Genomic DNA, 20,794 nt, shown 5'->3' on the forward strand with positions numbered 1-20,794 from the left:
AAACAAAGCTGATTCCCTTTTGGAAGGTGGGTGCCTGATTTAGTGAGATCCCTTTAATATGGTTTTGCCCCCTAAGCACCAGAAGCATCCTGTGCATGCTGAAGATTTTTAAGGTGCTCCTCACCTTAAAGAGATAAATGTTTGAGTTGTGCTAGGGAGGTTTGATGCAGGTGAAGTTCTGGTATGTAGGGCTGCCCACCTCCCAGACAGGCTATTGAATGGGTTTGGAGTTTGCATTTCTGAGCTGTTCTCTGCCTGCTATTCCAAAACTTCTTCCCATCTCTAAAAAATAAGCCATAGACTCTGCCCCTGAATCTGTAATGAATCCAGCTATGCCAGAAGAACTTTTCAGCAAGCTCTGCTCTGGGTGAAGCCTTGCAGTTTTGTAATATTTTTTCTGTCTGAAAGTGGCAGTTTTTTCTTCAAAACTCCATTCCTACCTGCTCATATTCAACTATCTTAAGGCAAAACAAAGAGATGATATCTAGATACTGTATCTTATGTAGTGCCTCTGAACTTGTGTTTTGCAGGAGGTTCTCCTGTGATAAGAGGAGTGGGAGATTTTCTATCAGACAGGAATGACCGTGTGGGTAACACTTTGCTACTAATCTGAAAAATCCCTTTTTCCCTCAAAAACTGCAATAGTTACAGAACTGATGAATGCCAATCTCTTGACTTGTGGAGAGTTTACATGTGCTTGACTCAGCATCCATCACTTACTAGTTTGATGCTATTGCAGGAGCAAATGTTCACATCGTGACTTTTTAATGAGTCCTCCTGTTGGGTCCTGCACAGATGCTAAAGCAGCTCTGATGGGAGCACAAAGCATTCCTGCTATCCAGCCACTCTCCCAGTAAGACCAGCATGAGAGTTGTGGGGCCGAGCTGCAGCCACAGCTTTGCAAGCAGGTCTCAGCACATCTGGAGGATGACATGTAGGGTTGTGGTGCCAGAACTGCCAGCTGGATTGTCCCATCATGGTCTGGTGTGCAGAAGCCAGTCAGCTTCAGCTGCCTGAGTGTGGCCAGGCATCATCTTAACTCCTGAGCACCCAAAGCAGAGGCCGCGTGTTTGATACCATTGTCTACTTTATCTGGCTAAATTGGACCGGTCTGATCTGTCATCCAAGACCCAAATGCTGCTGGATCAATGACAAATACTGCCTGTGCCTGCCAGTTTTGCCTTATGTTGCTGTGCCATCCTGGTTAGAATGACTCCTGGTCACTGCGCAGAGACGTGGGTTGTAGCTGAGCTGTAATTCAAGCTGTCATATTCCTTCTGCTTTGTCATCACGGCAGTTTCACCCTATTTTGCAGCTGTCCAGCACAGTGTAAGCTTGAAGTATCACTTAACTCATGCTATAGATTTTTGGCGTGTGGATGGGGAGGAAGTAGAGAACCGGTAAAAGCTCTGCCTCCAACCGACAGTCTCCAATGGAGATGAGCTGATGAAGGGCAGGGGCCACCTGGGACTTTCTCTGATCAAACAAAAATGTTTCTCTGGACAGCAGAGGAGCGATTCAGCAGAAGTCATATTCTTGCTGCTTTCTTAGCGTTTTTCATCTGCCAAGAAGTAGCCTCTTACTTGGCAGTGCTTCTGGAGTTAAATTTGTGTGCTGCTGAGCACTCTCTTGCAGCTGAGAAGTTCTGTTGATTTTTTTTTTTAAGCTTCCTGTAGATTATACCTGTAATGTAATTAATGCGCTAACTTGTCCTCAAAGGAAAAAAAAAATGTGATCAAAAAGCATACCCTTAGTCATCTCAACTTCTCTGTTACCTGTTTAAAACGGAGCAGCCAAAACCTGCTACTTAATTCCCTTTCAGCAGGTAGGGCTGGCCCAATGCAAGAACTGTGCAGCCAAGGAAAGCTGAACAGGAAATAATTTCTCTTTGATATTACCCACCAGAACCAAGCTGGCCATCACAGATCTAGTCTGGCTTTGCACTGACTGGCAAAACTCACCCGGCGCAGCGACCTGCCATGTAGCAGAAGCAGGAGGCCACGTCCTTCTGAGAACATGCCTCCCCCAGAAGCCATGATCCCGGCTGGCTGGTTGAACAGCGAGGAGCTCCGCGCACGGAGCGATGGCTGCTGTCAGATGTGAAGCCAGGCTTGGAGGTGGAAAAACAGCCTGAGGAGCTGGTTCATGATGTGGCTGCATTTTAATTACACAAGAGCTTTTTGGGTAAATCCCATTGTTTTCAGTAGGCTGCTGTAACCCCTCACTTAACCTTCAAGAAGTTAAAAAAACTGCAGTACCGCAGCTTCTCACACCTTTTGGCAAAAACACGGGCTCTGCAGAGTGCACAAAGAAACACAGAAAGCAAACCAGGAATAATTACGTGAATCAAAACCTTTTGATATTTTCTTCTACCCTTGTGCTTGTATCACAGGTGTGGGAAAAGGTAGATAGTTAAGCTAGAACTTAAGCTACAACTTCCTGGGGTGGTTTAAAATAACTCTTCTAAAATGATAAAAAAAAATTAAACTGACATTTAGACTAGCTATTAGGAAGCATTTCTTTGCAGAAGGGGCTGTTGGGCGTTGGAATGGGCTGCCCAAGGCAGGGGGGGGTCCCCCATCCCTGGAAGGGTTGAAGAGTAGGGTTGACCCAGCGCTGAGGGATCTGGTGGAGTTGGGAATGGTCGGGGTGAGGTTCATGGTTGGACTGGAGGAGCTTCAAGGGCTTATCCAACCGAGGTGATTCTGTGATACACTGTTTTGTTCTTTCTCTTAAGGTGTTGTCTTATGTGACAGCTGCCATTGTCATTGCAACAAGAGATTGTTGGAAAGGGTGTGTTGATATAAAATCCAACAATAATGTGGAGATTTGAGTGTAGTTTTTTCCCTTGAGCCCTAGAAATGTGAATAGTCTCCCAAACTTGCCAAAAAGTTTGCAGTTGCAGATGCAGTTGATTGTGTTGTGTTTTATTCTTTTTGTCTTTGTCAGTAACTGAAACTATTTGACTTGATTGTAGTTTACTCACTACAGCTAAAAAAATTGCCTGTGAATGGGTGTTTCTGGGTAAATTTCCCAGATTTTAAAAGTCTTCCTGCAACTTTGCCTTTCCTGCTAGGACTGATTCTCTTCCCACTCTTCTTTTATTTTTGTGAATGCACATGTGAACATCTTCTTGGTACCCTTTCTGAAACTGCTTCTTTCTTTGTGTATGTAAAGAGTTGTTTAACAGTCAAGCCATGATATCAGGAAAACAGCTTGTACAACTCAAGGAAAATGAAATGCCACCCCATTTTAATAACACAATAATCATGAAAATTGTTTTTCTGCAACTGAAGTAAAAATCAAATGGTTTGGATTTTTACCAGCAGCAAGAACAAATATGTTCTTCCTTCTGTCCTTCCCATGTCTGTTTTTCTTCTATTCCTTTTCCTGTACCTTTTTTTTGTAGATTCAAATACTAACAAGCTACTCAAAACACAGCAGGCATTCAATACGTCCTGCATATCCTGTCGAAGATGCCCAAAATATGTTGCGTTGCTGGAGTCTTGGAGTCTGTGTGGAAGCCACGCTTCACTTCCAGACTCGTTGGAGATAACAGTAGCTCTCTCTACTCATGACTTGTACACAACTGTTGTACGTTGTGTGCTGTCATCTCTTCCCAATAATAGCTTGGCTTGCTCTTCAGACATCAGGGGAGAAGGTATTGATCCAACTTGTGACGCTCTCCCTTGCTTTGTTTCCAAGTACTTCTTGGGTTCAGAGAGCGTTTGAGTGGTGCTACTTCCACATCCATCCGAGGACAGGGGAAGCACCTTGCCCTGCCTCTCTCCTCCCTCTTGGCAGCAGCTCTGCTCCCTTCTTACCTGCTGATGGGCTAAAGCGGAAAGTCCTGCCGCAACTACTTCTGCTGGGCAGTGATGCCGGAGCATTTAGCATTTGCTAGAAGGGAGATGATTCATTGCCCAACTGAAACAGGAAAAAGATGTTGTGAAAAGCTGGCAGCGGAGAGCTAAGTGTCTGGCAGCAGTTGGAGCAAATGAAGCAGGAGGATGTTCAGGGGGAGCGTGAATAAGAGGAGCTCATAATGACGCTGTAAAGGGGCTGCTGAGATACCATCTGGAATAGGGTGAGCAGTTACAGAGGAGATATCTAGATTAAATGGGACTGAGAGCAGAGAAAGCCAGCACAACGGCCGGTCAGGGTTTGAGGAGGTGGCTTATCTAGTGGCTGCTGTGGCAGCTCGCTCTGCTGCCTTCTGTGCTGGGCTTCGGGCAAGGGAGAGGAGCAGCTGGGACTGGTTCTTGCTAAGTGGTGCTCTGCTGAATGCCCCTTCTCCCAGAGGAGTCAAAGCCAACAGTGCCCCAGCTGCCTCGCAGGAGCATTGCAGGGAAGCGGGCAGGACATGGTGGGATGCTGCCAGATGCTCTGGACAGGTTCAGGTGCTCTTCACCCTATCCAGATGAGTGAGAGAGAATAAAGATAAATCGTGGGCTCTCAAACCACAGTATCACAGCTCATGAGAGCAAGGAAATTATTCAGTTTTACAGTCATCAACCAGCCTGAAACCAGTCATGATTCCCAAGCAGGTTTGTCATCTCCGTAATCTCAGTCAGAACGGTGGGAAGGGAGCTGCCGCAGTGCCTACCATCCTCTGGCTGCAGTCACTGCTGATTCACAGCTGTGCTCTAGCCCCACGGCTGTACACTGATGTTTGTGTGTGTATTGGATCAGCTTACTATTTTTAGGTTGTTTCCCTAATCTAATGCCAGTTCAAGGTTTGTAAAGTCTTGGAGTTGTTGGCAAGGTTGTGGAGGACAACACCAGCCACAAGTGAGTTGGTGCTAGAGTCGGAAATCCCATTTTCTGCTCGTTTTTCTTCACATCCCAACTGCTGGGTGTTTTCTTATAACAAACATGAGAAAATATTCTCAGTGACCCAAAATCTCTGTCCTTCCCCAAACTCTTTCAGTTAAGGTTGAAGGTGAAGGGGTGTATTGAAAAGCTTTTGCAGTCCTACTTTGAAATAAGACATCTCTGAAACGTGTGCAATCAAATATTTTAAAGACCTATAGGATAACTTTATTCCAAGTAACAAGCCTACCCAACTTTTCTTCTCTCTTTTTCTTTTTGAAGCAGGTTATTCAGAAACCAGAAGGTCAGAACAAGCTTTTTTAATTTCAGCCCATAGATGTAACCTGTTAACCAACATACTCAAGTAGATTTAAACCCACTATCACAGGGAGTGTTTCAAGAGCTTAAAAGATGAGATCTTGGCCCAGTCGATGTTGATAGCAAAGCTTCTCTTTCAGCCAGGATTTTATTCCGATTTGAAAATTAAGAGAAGGGTGGATCCTCATTAGAGTAATCAGTTTAAATGGGTTGACTACTCTAAAGCAATTTGTTTAATTTGTTTGGAACATGTTTAATTTTAGCTATAGATGTTGAGCTCTTGCACAGTTGCTATTTATGCTGTTTATCGTGTAATTTTGTGTTCTGTGATTTGTAAAAATAAACTTTCTGCTCTGAATAAGAATTTTGTGACAATCTACATTCCATTCATCAGTGCTGCTTTAAAATCGCACAGAACTTTTTGTGGACTAATGCTGCTGTGATGTTTCTGCATCCATTTCTGTGTTCTTGCTGCTCATGTAGAGTATGTTTTTGCATCGAGCATCAGCTGTTTGTTTGATGTTGGGTTGCTCCCCTCTCCTCCTGTCTCTAGGTATCTAATTTGGGGATCCTCAGGTGTGTTCCCCCTCTGCAATAGACCTCAGCTTTGAAGTCTACGTGAAGAGAGGTTATGAAATTCTTCTGTAATTCTTCTTGAAATTGAAGATGTCAGCTTCTCTTTATTTGGCCACACCACATCTAAAGGCAGCAGAAACCAATCTCCCATGGGAGCAAAAAAAAAATTGGTGCTTCAGAAGTTACCAGTATCATTCACTTTTCAAAAGTTGCAGTTGTCTCCTGGCATTTTGATGTATAGGTACTGGGCTTTTGTGCCTCCGCTGATGTAGGTGCCACGTGTAGCTTCCTGCACTTGCTACCTCGTCTCTTTTTGGGTGTATTTTGGGCTGCTTGCTGTTGCACCAGGTTTATTCATAGCCTCTCATGATGCTCCTATACAGAGCATCAGTACGTATTCTCTGCCACAGCAGATGGTTTCCACTTCCCATGCCTTCCACATGGGGCAGATGCTGCAAAATCAGATTTCCCTTGGGCATAACCTTTGATTGGCATTTCTCTGCCAGTCGCTGTTTCATAACCCGTCCTGGAAATGGCTTTAGACTGTCTTGTATGACTCGTATGTCTGATGCCTGGACTAACGTGGCTTGTTGGAGTATGCTGGATGTCTGACGAGTTATTAGGGCCGTTAGTCATGCTGTAAAGCATGTGGCAGCAGGACAGCACCACTTGAATTGGTGAGGATGCTTGATCTTGCCATGGAAATTTGCTGAAAGGTGTAGTTCCCTGGTATTAATCCAGCTCAAATGAAGCTCTCTGGAAGAGCAGCAGTCCCGCTGTTCGTTACTGTTCCAGTGCTTGCATTTAAGCTTAAGCAAACGCCAAGCTTTTTTTGGGTTGATCTGACTTATTGCTCAGCCACGTGAGCACAGGGAGGTAGTGGGACAGGTGAGGATTGGACAGTCCCTTCTGGTGGCAGCCTGCAGGAGCAGTGAGAGGTTTAGCATCTTGGGAAACCTGAGGCCAGAGTCGTGTGGCTGCTCAGGAGTGTGGTAGAAGCAAAGTCTGAGTTTTTGGCTTTGATGTCTGCATTTGCTCTCGTTCCAGCCACAATGCTTTAATCTCTGAAATGCTATGCTAGATTTTCGCTGTGCTCAGCTTGAATTTTTTCCAAGACATCACACTGCTGAAATAGCAGAATTTGCTTGTGGATTCCAGTGCAGTGATCAGTCTGTGTTTATTGGGGTGATAAACTTTCTGCGAGAGTGAGGGTGGAGCAGGGCCTTTTACATATAGTCAAGCCAAATTGCTCAGCAGCAAGACCAAAGCTGTTAAACAAATTGAGATTTCTGCTTGCAGCAGCCTGTACTATAATAGGCTGCTTTTTCTCCAAAGGAGAATCTGCATGTGTTGTGCCTGGATTTTCTTCCCTTAATGTGGTGTTCCTGTTTAATGCCGTGGATCAATTCCATGTTTATATACAATTTTGCACATAAGTTGTGTTAAGCTGATCATGGTTTGTATTTCAAGTGTTGAGTTGTACCTTTGTAATCCGCAAGATGAGACCTCTGCTCTGCCTGTTGCTTTTCATCCTGTACTCTTTGAATCCAGAACTGCTCATCTAGGACAGAGCGTTTCACAGCACCACGGCTTTGTTTGACCTTTTCAGTCCTCTGCCATTGCTCGTCATTAAAAACCTCAGGTTCGACTGCCCAGATAAAAGATATTTTTTCCTCAATCTCTTTTGCTGGCAACGTCCTTCTTAAGTATTTACAGATCTGCTGGTGATATTTGTGGAGTTCCTGTGGTTCGCCATGGCAATGGACTCGGTGGCACCAGGACACGTTGCTTGTTGCTGAAATAGAGCCAAGCTACATCATGAATTATGCAGGCTGGCTGTGATTAAATAAAATTTGATGCAGATTTTCTTAGACTGCCCTTTTTATCGTTCATAAGAAGAATGGGTCCAGAGATGCCTGTATCTGAAGTCTGCAGAGAACCACCATGAAATCATCTGTCCTCATCTTCCTGCTTGGATCCTGCAGACAACAGGCACCCTTAAATATTTACATCAAGCTTACAACTTCTCTTACAAACTTTTCCCCTCCCTAAAAAGATGCTAAATGTTGACTAAGTGTTTGAGTGAGCTGAGGGTGAATTACCCCAAGTCCATCATAACTTTATTTCAGTAACTAGTATGGAGCTGAGGAGCTCTGGCTTGGGCTGGGAGGCTCCGTAGGTCTTGTCAACAATGCTCCCTTAGGTCCAGGATACATGATCGATGCAGCCTGGGTCTGAAAATTAGATATATGTTACAGCATTTTTATTCTAGCAAAGCCAGTAGGTAAGTTGTGGACTGCAGAGCTTGGCAGCTGAAAACCCTCAGAGAAAAACTGAACCCTAAAAATATGCCTGAAACTAATAATGTCTTCTGTAGGCTGGCACTTAGGATGCTTTTTTTAATGTTCTTTGCTACAGCTTCACCTTGTAGGAGCTCACACCAAGAGGAGAGCCTTCCTGAGGTTTAAAGTTGAGAAGAGTACTCCAAGCTCTTGGCTTGTAAGGTCTTGAGTGGGTAAAGCTAACTGAAGAAGCTGAGACCCCAGAGAGCACTAAATAGCTGTGTTGCTTTCTTCCCTACATGAAATCCCCATCTTTTGAGTCTTGCTGCAATTTATCTTCCTGGTTCTTAATGCCCAGTAGGAATTTAATTTTAATTGCAATGCTCTCTCTTTACCAAGTAGGACTGTAAATGTACTCCTTTCCCCTTGCTCTGGGAATGAGATTCTTCACCTTCCTTAAGAGCCTTTCTTCAATTTTGTTCTCCTGTATACCTTAATTAGCACACTCCTAATCCGAGTGGTTTCCTTCCTGATTTGCACTTTTCAAGACTGTTATCCTGATGTAGAAATAGTGGTAGAAGTACTTACTGGACATATATCTTGAATTTAGAATGTTTGCAGTTTTAAACTTTTCGTAGAATATTCTGTTACTTTCTTCTTCTGTATTATTCTTCTATTATTCTCTAAAAAGTAGAGATGATGATCTTGGTATTAGAGGTAAGTATGTAGGTAAGTCCTCATCAGATTTTACTGAAAACTCAACGGCTCACCGTGAGTTACTTCAAGAGCTTTTGCAATTATTCAAGCATTCAGCACTAAGCTGATGGCATTAAATTATCATTTATGTTGATTTGGGGATATTTGAAAATGTTTTGGAGCTGCCTGCATCACATCCCATCATTGTTTGGCTTTCTGAATTGCTTCGGCATCAAACCATCCTGTTTTCTTAGAGGACTTAATTACTGTTAATGCTTCCTAAAACATGAAGCTCTGTTAGGAGCAGTAGCCTCCCAAGACCGGGTTGGGTAAATGTTTTACATAGGACGGAAAACTCCGGTTGGACTGGGAATTCCTGCAATACTCCCGTAATATCTCATTAATGCGTCCTGATGACTGATACCTAATATCATTCCCCAAGCATGTGAGTTAATGAGATTAAAACCATCCTATGGTAATCTTTGTCAAGCTGTATTTTGTTCTTTTTGAGTAATACACGGGAGCATAAATTCTGTAATATTTAAGCTTTAGTAATCTCAGCACCACATTTATTGTATTGTTGGCAAGTTGATGACTGCTACTGGGCAGATTAATGAGGCTTTCCTAAATCTGTAGTAGTACATAAAGTTATTATGTTGCTGACACGCTCCAGCCTTAGTGTATCCCTGTTCTGCTGCCTTGACCTGTGCTGGGTTAGGCTGCCTGAGTGCGTCATGGAGCAGATACAAATCCATGCAGTTACACAAGCAATTCTGCTGTCTCGATAATTAGTGAAGTTATTTTCTATTTTTAATATTATCTCTTCTGTAAATATAGGTGTGTGTATGTATTTACTTAAAACGCTCTGTAAAATTTGTAATCAGTGTTCTTTCAGGTCCCATGCTGTGTAACTTACGGACCTGCCTGTGACTTTGAAAAAGGGCTGCATACATAGTGCTCACCACGGTGAGCCTTTACACTGAATAGCAGGATGTCGTATCTTTGTGTATTCAAGCAAAGATGTTGTTTTGACATAAGACAAACCCCCATATTTCAAAACAAAATCCCTTCCATTGCATTTTGGAACTGCTTAGAAGATGTAGACTGGAAATACATTTTTTTAAAAAAAGTGTTACACAGCTTGATACTGATGCCAGGACACTGAGTGCCTGTGCTAGATGCTGATTAGAAAAATTCAGTTAGCCCTGAACCAAAATCCTCCCTCTATGGGCTGGTCTGATTTTTCTTTTTGACTAAAAGTTAATTCAGGGACTGCTGCGTAGCTCAGTGAGTGTTCAGACACTGAGGCTGGGTTTTTTTCCCTTCTGGTGCCTTTCAGAAAGCTAATCCACGCAAAAAGCCACTGTCAGCTGAGTATACATACTGCGTACTCTTGCTGAGAAGTCTGTTGCTGAGTTGTTAGGTGAGAAGGGTAGGCTCTGGCTCCTACTGGTTGGGTGTCGAAAGTTTTGTGTGTAATTTACAGCAAAACGGGTTGCACATATGCTTAATGACTATGATTGCTTATATTTACATGGTGATGGGTCAAAACTTAAATATTTGCTCTTTTTTAAAATGAAACTTTTTTTATTCCCCTTTCTCATGAGTATAAGAGTAAACTTTGTGTAAAGTTGTGCTGAAAAACGGTGGCTGTGTATTATCTTGGCTGAAGAAGCAGCCCTTTTTTGAACATGCCTCATTTTCTCCAAGGACTGTGATCTTCCTAACTGCTCAGATGAGTGCCAGACCATGTTTGGAGTTGTACTCTGCCTGGTGTTTAGTGCAACGTAGGGAACTCCATGTCTTGTTCCCTAAGTCCAAGCATTTAAGCTGCCAAAGCTAGACACTTTCATGTGGTCCTGTTATTGCTTTGAAATCCATTTGTCTGTTCAAGGGTGTAGCTGAGCAAAGCCTGCACTGATTTGGCCTTTGGTTCATTCACAGCGCATGCTGAAACTTATTTACTTGCTGGGCAAGATCAAACAGAAAGGACACTTGAGAGGTAAAAATAAAGGCTCTGCCCAGCAAAAGATGTACGTGCAAGGAGGAAGAGTATTAACATTGTCCTGTTGACTGATTTCAATTCTTTTTCATATTCTTCCAGCTGAAGGTCTTCCCCAGGTGTATTACTTTGGACCGTGTGGAAAGTACAACGCCATGGTACTAGAGCTGCTTGGTCCTAGCTTGGAAGATTTATTTGACCTTTGTGATAGGACGTTCACTTTGAAGACGGTATTAATGATAGCCATCCAGCTGGTGAGTAACAGCAGGCAGGGCTCTGCCTGGCCGCCTCCACGATGCCGACTTGTGTTTGTGTCAGTTAGCTGAAGGATGGGGCTGGTACAGTGCGAGGTTCAGGAGTGTCTGTTGGTTGGAGAGAGAATCTCCTTCCATCATAGAATCACAGAACAGTTTGAGTTGGAAGGGACCTACAAAGAGCTAGTCCAAACCCCCTGGCATGGGCAGGGACATCTTTCACTAGATCAGGTTGCTCAAAGCCCCATCCAACCTGACCTTGAACACTTGCAGTCATGGGGCATCCCTGACATCTCTGGACAACCTCTTCCAGTGTCTCACCACCCTCATCTTGAAGAATTTCTTCCTTATGTCCAACTTAAACCTATCCTCTTTCAGTTTAAAAATGTTGCCTCTTGTTCTGTCCCCACAGACCTTGGCAAAAAGTGTCTCTCTATCTTTCTTATAAAAGAAAGCTTCTCAGTTTGAGAAAAACTCTTGCTTATGAAGGGAAGGTCAAATTATGTTGATGAGCAAACTTGCTCCTTGCGTAGCAGAACCGGTGAAGCTAGATTCCTATGGACTTGTGTCCTGTGTCCCCTACACGCCCCTGCCCCATTATCTACCTCAGCTCCTTCCCTCTGTTTGGACATCCCCCAGAACATTTCATTTCTTACCTGCTCCCTGGGACACAGGGAGCACAGCACCTTCCCACACTCCTACCAGTTTTACTGGTTCAGTGCTACCAGGCTGCTCATAGACTAAAACTTCTCAGAGCGACAGGACCTGAGCTCTTCTTAGTCAAAATACCATCATTTGAGGTCTCTACCTTGGTTAAATTTGGTTAAAATTGGCCAAGGGGTTTAAATGACTAACAGCTGGAAAATAATAGACCTATGGACAGCATTACAGAGCCCCTAATTTACCTGAAAAAGAAAGGAAACTAAGTTGAAAATGGTGTTTGTGTTAAAAGTGAACAACGTGAAAACTGAACGTACTAAATATGGAAAGTGAATTTCCACAAGTCAGTAGGGCCAATCGGTCATCATTTTAGTTTGGCTTTCTGATTTTCAACCTGTGGTCTGCAGATACCTAATTGGCACAGTAGAGGTGGGACTGGATTTTCACATTAACAAATCTGTGGATAGAAGGACAGAGAAGATGGTGAGGGAGTCAGGAACACAATCCTTTCTAAATAACCTGAAGTTTGCCACAACAAAATCTCAGATGGAAAACTGAGGCCACAGATGCAGAAGTTTGAACAATGCCTGCCTGGTATTGGGTTCATGAAGTTGTCCTTCTGTGGCTGAGCAGTGTAGTTTTGTTGGCTTTGGGTTGGCTTCGTCAGTGGAAAACCAATTTGTAGTATTGCTTTTGATAATTCAAGTGTGCAACAGATGGCAAAGCCTTGGATATAGCTTGTATGACCTTTTGACTGTAAAGGTGTAAAATGTAAAGATGTAAATTTATTCCCATGTGACTGCTGGGGAAATCAAGATTGTCACAGCAGTGTCCGTCTGCCTTTTGCCAAGGTTGCAGATTAGCTCTGTACTTGGACGGTCTTCCCTGGCATCATCTGCTGATCTTGTGATCTCAGCCAGCCTGCCAACTCCTCTAGACACTGGTACCAGTTTGAAAAACAGATGCTTAGGGACACCCAAAGCAGTCACAAATGGAGGAGTTGATGTTCTCCAAAAGCACCAGGCAGTGCTACTCCTTTTTCCATGGGGAGATGTTTTAAGACCTTTCTAGTCTTCTCAGGAGTGTAACATGAGTTACCAGCTTGGAGCATATACATTTAAGGACACAGATTCAGCACCTATAGGTGTGCACCATCTCCTTCCCTGGGAGGTTATCTGGGAAAAGGGCTCACCTGGCCTTTGGAGACGTGTTTTCTGAAGGGGCTGGCGCTTACAGCTCAACTGAGTGAAAACCCTTCACTCAGCCACAAGGCTTTTGGGGAAATTGTCTTGGATTTATCGTAGTTCCTACACTAAATCATTGCAGTCACTCCAGTGTGAGAGATACATCAGAGAATGAAAGTTGGACTGTCAAATTCAGTGGGTTCACCTCCATAAATAATGTTTTGCTCTTGCTTTTGATCAGCCCGGCCTTCTTAAACTACTGTAATTCCAACTGGTGTGAGGAGACATAAGGCTTCACTGCCAGAATCCAGTGCGTTGCATGAGCAGTGTTTCTCTCCTCTGATGCTTGACACGCCTGCTAACAAAGTCTGATATCCAGGGAGACTTCCAAAAAATGTGAATGGCCTGGTGCTGCCCAGACAGCAGAGAGGAGCTTTCTGCTCTGATGTAGGGAGTGAAGGACAGCTCAGCATGTTGCAGAAAACTGCTACTCTGGTTTGGTTCTCACCAAAATGTCATCAAATTATATGTTTTTTAAGACCAGGAAGACCACCCAAAGGTAAAGCAGTACTACTTGTCTGGGAGGCCCCTCTGCAACATGGAGCTGGGAGAGCATCCAGGAGATGACCCGGATGCTGGGAGTCACTTTGCATTGCCTCTCCTGCCCTGGGCTTGATCCTCGCCGGGGCAGGGAGGAAGGAAGTGTCTGCCATGGATGTCTTGGCACTTGGAGCAGCAACGCTGGCAGCCTGCATGCCCTGAGCTGGTGGGATGTTAAGTGTCCACCCCTTTGTCCCCTGGATCTTTCTCCCCTCACTTGCATGTAATGATCCACATGTCTTTAGAAGCATCCAGTCTCTTCTCTGATGTTTCTGTGGTTCCTTGCCATTGCCTGATGCAGGCTCAGCCCAACAGCAGCCAGCTGCTGCTTTCAAGGTCTCACTTAGCTGCTTTCTCCCCCCTCTCCCTCCTTAAGCCTGACGGCTGTTGCAGCACATCTGTGCTGTGTACTAAAACTAGGCAGGAAATTTGGATGCAGTGTGGTGGCACTTGATCACCTTTTTTTTGTGTCCAGTGGTCATTTTTTAACCAGAGGCATCCCCAAAAGATGTTTTTTAATCATATGTGCTTGGCTGGTCTTACTTAGCTTGACAGGTAGCAGCATCTCAGGACTGGGATGGATCCTTTACAGACATTACAAGAAAACGAAGCCCTCTAGGAGAAACAAGTATCATCATTGTTTTAAGGAAGGTCACTTGTGATTATGGGAATTTAAACATGGTTTTGCATCAAGACTCTCCCAGCTCAGGGAGATAGAGACTGGACAATAATGAGTCTTCAAGAAGGAGAACCTGGTTTGGAATCTTTTCAGATGAGATGACACAGTAGGAAGGTTTGCTTTAGCAGGGGGATGAGCCACACAGCCCTCAGGTTTGTTACTAGGCTTGCATGTTCTTCTGGTTAGTGTGGATTTTGTTCAGAGCTGTGGGAGCAGCTTATCACAGAATCATCTAGGCTGGAAAGGACCCCGGAGGTCATCTAGTCCAACCATTTGCCTAGCACAGTTCCCACCTACAGCATATCCTTAAGCTCCAAATCGACCCTACTCTTGAACACCTCCAGGGATGGGGACTCCACCACCTCCCTGGGCAGCCCATTCCAACGCCTAACAACCCATTCTGTAAAGAAATGCTTCCTGACATCTAGTCTAAACCTTCCCTGGTGCAACTCGAGGCCATTCCCTCTTGTCCTGTCACTTTCTACTAGGCTAAAGAGGCTCAAACCCAGCTCTCTGCAGCTTCCTTTCAGGGAGTTGTAGAGGGTGGTAAGGTCTCCCCTCAGCCTCCTCTTCTCTAGACTAACCCCCCCCAGTTCCCTCAGCCGTTCCCCAGCAGACCTGTGCTCCAGACCCTGCACCAGCTCCGTTGCCCTTCTCTGCACACGTTCAAGTAACTCTATGTCGTTTTTGTAGTGAGGGGCCCAAAACTGAACACATTAATCAAGGTGCGGCCTCACCAGCGCCAAGTACAGAGGCAAGATCCCTTCCCTGTCCCTGCTGGCCACACTAATCCTGATACAAGCCAGGATGCCATTGGCCTTCTTGGCCACCTGGGCACACTGCTGGCTTATATTCAGCCAGCTATCAATCACCCCCTCAGGTTCCTCTCTGACTGGCAGCTCTCCAGCCACTCCTCCCTAAACACAGCTTGTGTCGAATCAGAAACACTCTTGCTCTGATGCACTATTTTATACCTCTTGGTGAAAACTTGCATTGAAGGAGTCCTCTGTTTTCCTTCCCTGGTAGAAGTTTTCCAGCTCCATTACTGCTGCAACTTGTGCATCTCTGATGCTTCACGTTGCTCTAAGAGCATCAAACTGGAACGGCTTCCTCCATCCTCCATGTGCAGCTGAATATATCAAGTGGTTGATGTTCCTGAATAAAGCAAAGATTTGGCAGTTAAAAATGAGTTCACTAACATCAGTCCCTAAAGCCCATAAATGGGAAGTTATCTTAGGGCTTTGCAGAGCTGACTTGGTGTTTGGGCTGGGGGAGAATGGGTTTTCATTCTAGCTTCAATTTTTCACTCTTGGCCAGGTCCAACATGGGCAACACTCATTGACAACTCAGTGGTGTCAGGATTAAATGTTATCTTCACCCCTGCTTAAGCGCTTGCTGTCAGACACAAGGTCTGTTATGCGAGGCAGTGTGCAAATACTTCTGGCCACTATCTGCACCAAGTCCTGGTGAAAAGTTTTTTGGCTGGTGACCATCAAAATCATCTTGCATAAGAGACACCAAAACAGCCTTTAAACAGGAGGAATGTTTTTATCTCTGCTGATCTGTTCTGTATTCAAACAAGTGATCTGTGGAATAGGGGCTCAAAATTATCAGGAGGGTGTAGAGATGGGATTGCTATCAAGATCAGATCCTTAAGAGTTACCTTTAGAGGGGAAGAGGTTTTATTACACTTGCTTCCTTGGCAGGAGAAAAGAAAATAAAAGTGTGAGTTTCTTGGCATCTGGTTAAATGTCACAAATATCCTCTCATTTCTTAACTGCAGCATAGGGGTCCTGCTGTGTGCCAGGGGATGCTCTTCTAGGAGTTTCTCTGACATCTGAAATGGAGATTTGTGGCTCTGAAGATGGACTCAGCAGGCCATGGCTGTGGAAATCCTGCTTTAATTCTGAGAGTCTCCCATCTGCCCCTGTGTTCCTGTGCACTATGATAAAATACCATAGTCAGTTCTTACACTGTTAAAATAACAGAGCAGATGTTAACACCGCTTCACAGTCACTGTTTTTCCAGTGTAAAAGCAGTTTCAATAGTTAGTCCCAGCTCCTTGCAGTGGTTTCTCTGTCCGTAGAAGAATTAATGCACAGACATTAAAGCCTGTAGTTCAGACACAAAGGAGTGAGCATCGTGTCTCTGCATCCAGCACATTTCTGGAGTGGGAACTCCTCTTCTTCACCTGTGCAGTGGGTTTGAGTCAGGCCAAGGTCATGCTGCACCAGTATTGTTCATTTCTTCCTGGGCAGCAAGCCTGGAAGGGCAGTGCAGCACAGACAGTCACCAGCTCCCCATCACTAGCAGCCACAAGCAGGGTGAGTGTCTTGTCAGGGTGAATAAAGCATGGAGGCTACTCCAGGAAATGTCCCTTTCTTGGAATGCATCTTTCAGCCATTGCTGGCTGTGCACAGCTCTCCAGCAGCACATCAGGAAGCGTCCAGGCAGGTGGAAGTAAAGAAGGAGGAATATGAAAGACCCAGCAGTATCTATATGTGTGGTGGAAGCAAAAGACAGGTAAATAAGTATCTCTAAGTGCTGCTGGAGTGTATCAGTTCATCTGACATCTCAGCTGTCTTAAGTTGTTGTCCTGGCCAATACAACTCAATGAGTTTTTAAGGAACAAAAAAAAAAAAAGCTTTTTTGAGGTTGTGTAATTGCTGTTGACCATTTCAACAACTGAGCTTCTCTGGTAGCACGGACAAATCAAATGAGTCAGGCTCTGTTTGAAAGCTTGTTATGTGTGGAGAGGCAAGGAAATGCTTTGTTCCAGTTTTAAGGGTTGCATCTTAATTTGAATTGCCTCCCGACATACCTTTTTGTCTTCCAACCTGTTGCTGTGTGCTGCAGGTGACTCAAAACGTGAAGAATGGCTGAAGTACAGAGCATCTGCTCTGTTCTGCATCATCATGTAATTTATTAGAAATAATGGCTGTTAGCCGTGAAACCCATTTTCTCAGCACATTGAAATAAATCACTACTTAGAGAGCAAGGGAACAGCAACACGTGCTGAAGAGCCTTTTAGCAAGTCCTGTTTTTTAAGACTGATTCACCTGCAGTCGGTTTTTCTTGTCTACTGTGCTCCCTGTACAGCATTTTTTATTTTATAAAGAGTGCTGCCCCCTCCTGCCTGTTAGTTCTTTGAGTGGTGGAAATGCAGCAGGTTTTCTTTAAAAACAAGGGTATCTGATAAACCTCTGGGAGAGGGATGGGGTGATCACATGCAGATGGAGCTTTCAGGCAGGTGTGAATCCAAGATCTGTAGAGAAAGAGAGATCTAGGTTTGCAGCTGAGAATGCATTTGGATTCAGAGCAAGAAAACAAAGAGCAGCAGGGGTCTATCAGCCCAGCAGTGCTTGCGGTCAAGGCAGGCAGGGTGGTTGGAAGGGCTGACGTGGGGCAGCTCTTCAGCGGGGGATGAAGCTGGCTCGGTGATCCAGAGCTCCAGCCTGCCCCATGCGGGAGGTGTGGAGCTGCCTGGACAGTATCGACCCAGTGCAGAGCTGCTTAGGAACTGGGGGGCCCCTGCAGGGAGCTGCCTGGGGGCCTCTCACTTGAGATGTTCCCCGGTTTGGACAGCATCACAGCGTGACATCCACCACAACGGCACGGCACTGACCTCTGCGGACTGGCCCTCGTTAGTGCAAATTTTGGAGTTTATGAGAGCTTTGCAATGGTCTCTTAGTGTTTCAAACCTGCATGCAGACAGATAGATTCAAATGGCCTTTTCAAAGAAGCATCTTGGTTAAAAAAGCCACCGAGCCCTACAGCGTGCAGGGCAGCTGCAGACCAGGACAGTTGTAAATGGGAATTCACATGTTTTTATTTAAAACCTAAAAAGGAAATTGAAAAGTAATAAATGAAGTTGTAAGTTATTTCCAATTGGAATAATATAGTAAGTTAGGAACTCGAAGGAGAACTGCTTGGTGACCTATTCAGACTTCACCTGCAATATATTTAGTTTCAAAAGCAATATTAATGATGAGCATCTGAATAAGCTGCATTCTTGGAGGGGAAATGTCCCTCCATCACCTTGGAAGTGGGGTTCCTGCCCTTTTACCTTCCCTTCTCATTCATACTGCTGGAACAAAGTTGGTCAAAACCTGAGAGATATTCCAGCTATTTCTAGTTAACCAATGAGATTATTATTTTTAGTCAGCATTGAGGATCATAAGGCTTCTGCCTGCCCAAAAATCCCTCTCCGTGAAGAATCTGGTGTGTCTAAGACACCATATGGGTCGAGGGAGGAAGGTGGTAAGACACAGAGCAACAAGGGAAGGCTGTGGGCAAGGGAAGAGCTCTCAGTAACCAGTTTAGTATGTTTAAGATCAATACAAAAAGGCTGCCACAATTCCCGATGGCATTCTTCCAAGAGCTCTGTCCCAGTGGTAATGTTTCAGAAAGAGCCTTTGCAATTTCTGTAGGAATTAAGTCAGGGAGCGCACAGTACAGTAGCTGCAGAAAGGAGGGGATGACAAATTCCTCTTCCAACTCCGCATTGGAGGACATGACCCAGCTCTGATTATAACTGCTGCCTTAGGTCACTCCATCTGTTGTTGCGTTTCTCGTAGAGTAACTGAAATCTGAGATAACCCTGAGCCAAGGCTCAGTGATGGGCTAACAAAACCTTGCTGCTTTGCTAGCTGGGAGAATGTGGTAGCTGGTCTGCTCACAAATAACTTTTGCCTCATCATTTTGCAGATATCTCGGATGGAGTACGTGCATTCAAAGAACCTCATCTACCGAGATGTCAAGCCAGAAAACTTCCTCATCGGCCGGCAAGGCAATAAGAAAGAGCATGTCATTCACATCATAGACTTTGGATTGGCGAAGGAGTACATTGACCCAGAAACCAAAAAACACATACCTTACAGGGAACACAAGAGCTTAACTGGAACAGCGAGATACATGTCCATCAACACGCATCTTGGCAAAGGTCTGTGCAGTTGGTGGGAGCTTGCCATGCTGAGCCCTGTAGACCTCCGATGATAGTTTCTCCTACTGCTCTCTTGTGCTCTTCGAGCTATTTCTAAATCTCCTAATGCCACGATGCTGTTTACAGTTGGGTTTTTTTTTTTCCCCCTTTTCAGGAATTGAGACAGTTGAAATGTTGGAAGCCTCATAATTATAGTTTTTATTAGAAACTAAGTAACTGGTAACAGTCCTGCACTGATAACAGTCAAGTAGGTGGGTAGTAATTGCTGCACTAGATGACGACCAAATAGATTTTTATAGCACAGCTCTGTACTGGTACCTTCCAGTTCCAGGTGTTAGAGTTAGATGTTCCCTGACCTAATAACTGGTAGGAGAGAATGAATGATTTAACTAATTTTAAGCCTGGATTTCATCTCTCCTCACTGCCTTCTTTCATACCAGAAGATTACATTTCTGTGGCTGAAAGTCAAAAAACCTTATTAAATGTTTATATTCACTTAAACTCATAAGAGCCTAAAATAATGGCATATTCTTTGAGTAGCCTCCCAGCTATGAGATCAAGGCACTGCTGGCTTTTGTGTCTCTTGGAGAGCTTGCTGTCTTTGGGGAGTAAGGAGAGATGAGCCCAACTTCTAATTTGGAAAACCTGGTGAAGACTCAGGAAGGGTTGGAGAAATGAGAAGCTGCAGTGGGAGCAGGCTCAGGAACTGCTGGTGCTGGGGATGCTCTCTGTGAGTGGATGTGGAAAGAAGATCCACTTGTGTTTGAAGTACACCACGTGCATTCCTTAGGACCCTTTTCCCTGCGGGCTTTGCAGCTTATGCTGCAGCTCCTGTGGGGGAAGAGGTGGTTCTGCCTCTGTCCAGAAGGGTTTCATGGGGCTGATGCTTTGCTGGTGAGGCTAGCCCAGGTGGGCTTGGTCCCTTCACTTCTCAGGACTAAGCGAAGTGAAGGAGTCTGATTGCCATTCTTCTGAAAGATGAGTGCGCTCAACCATCTTTCCAAGAAGTTTATCTGCATCATTGCACTGAATTACCCAAGACATCCTCTTTTTCCTTTTTACAGCTGTATCAGGGCAACCCACAGGAACTGTCATCTCAATTTCCTCCTGAGGAAGTGTTCTCACCCCCAGAATGTTTTGAGGGTTAAATTTGCTGCTGCTTTTGAAGGAGAGTCATGCTGGGCAAAGCGCTGCCTTTTTCTGCTCTTGCAGATGATGCAGCATCAGGGACAGCTCACGCACAGTTTGTTGTGGTGTGTGGGCTACATGCCTAGATCTGCTCTGGATCGCAGCTTTAGAGCACGTTATCTGCCTGCAGGTGGAGGTTTGGAGAAGAGGAGGTCTCATCAAAATGGTCTGCAAGCTCGGTGCACCCAAGTCTGCATGAAGCAGCCTAGCAGAGCAGCAGTCCAGTGCTGTTGTGCCCCATATTTGTTGTTCTATCTTATATCCTCCCTTGGGATTTTTTGATACATTTTGGTAGATTATTTTAAGGATGCTTTTTCCTTTGGCTTGAGGCCCCTTTTTCCCCCCTCATTTATAATCATAACATCTGCATGGCAACAGCAGCAAGTGTTTCACAAGGAAAAGCAGTGCTAGAAGGAGCTATTTTTGATCTGCTCTGATGTGATGAGCTGCAGAAGCAGTTGGGAAAGGATTGGCACTGTGCAACATGGTAGTTCCCTGCAGCTGGTTACAAGCGTCCCCTGCCTGTTAGTTTAGAGGAAATAACACATTCCAGCACCACACAGCAGGTGCACTATGGGTGCTGGCAGTCCAGAGAAGAACT

The 20,794-nt window shown here is 44.7% G+C and overlaps 1 protein-coding gene across 2 annotated transcripts in view; it reads left to right on the forward strand.

The window, feature by feature from the left end:
* CSNK1G1 (casein kinase 1 gamma 1) overlaps positions 1-20,794 on the forward strand; it is a 91,592-nt gene that overhangs the window by 48,963 nt on the left and 21,835 nt on the right. For both annotated transcript variants that reach the window (XM_026855610.1, XM_026855611.1), the window contains exons 5-6: positions 10,789-10,940; positions 18,771-19,005. In XM_026855610.1, coding sequence (XP_026711411.1) covers positions 10,789-10,940; positions 18,771-19,005 — 387 coding nt within the window. The remainder of the gene's footprint in view (positions 1-10,788; positions 10,941-18,770; positions 19,006-20,794) is intronic.

The sequence above is a fragment of the Athene cunicularia genome (genome assembly GCF_003259725.1).
Source record: "Athene cunicularia isolate RWA chromosome 10 unlocalized genomic scaffold, athCun1 chr10_part1, whole genome shotgun sequence".
Taxonomy (NCBI): Eukaryota; Metazoa; Chordata; class Aves; order Strigiformes; family Strigidae; genus Athene; species Athene cunicularia.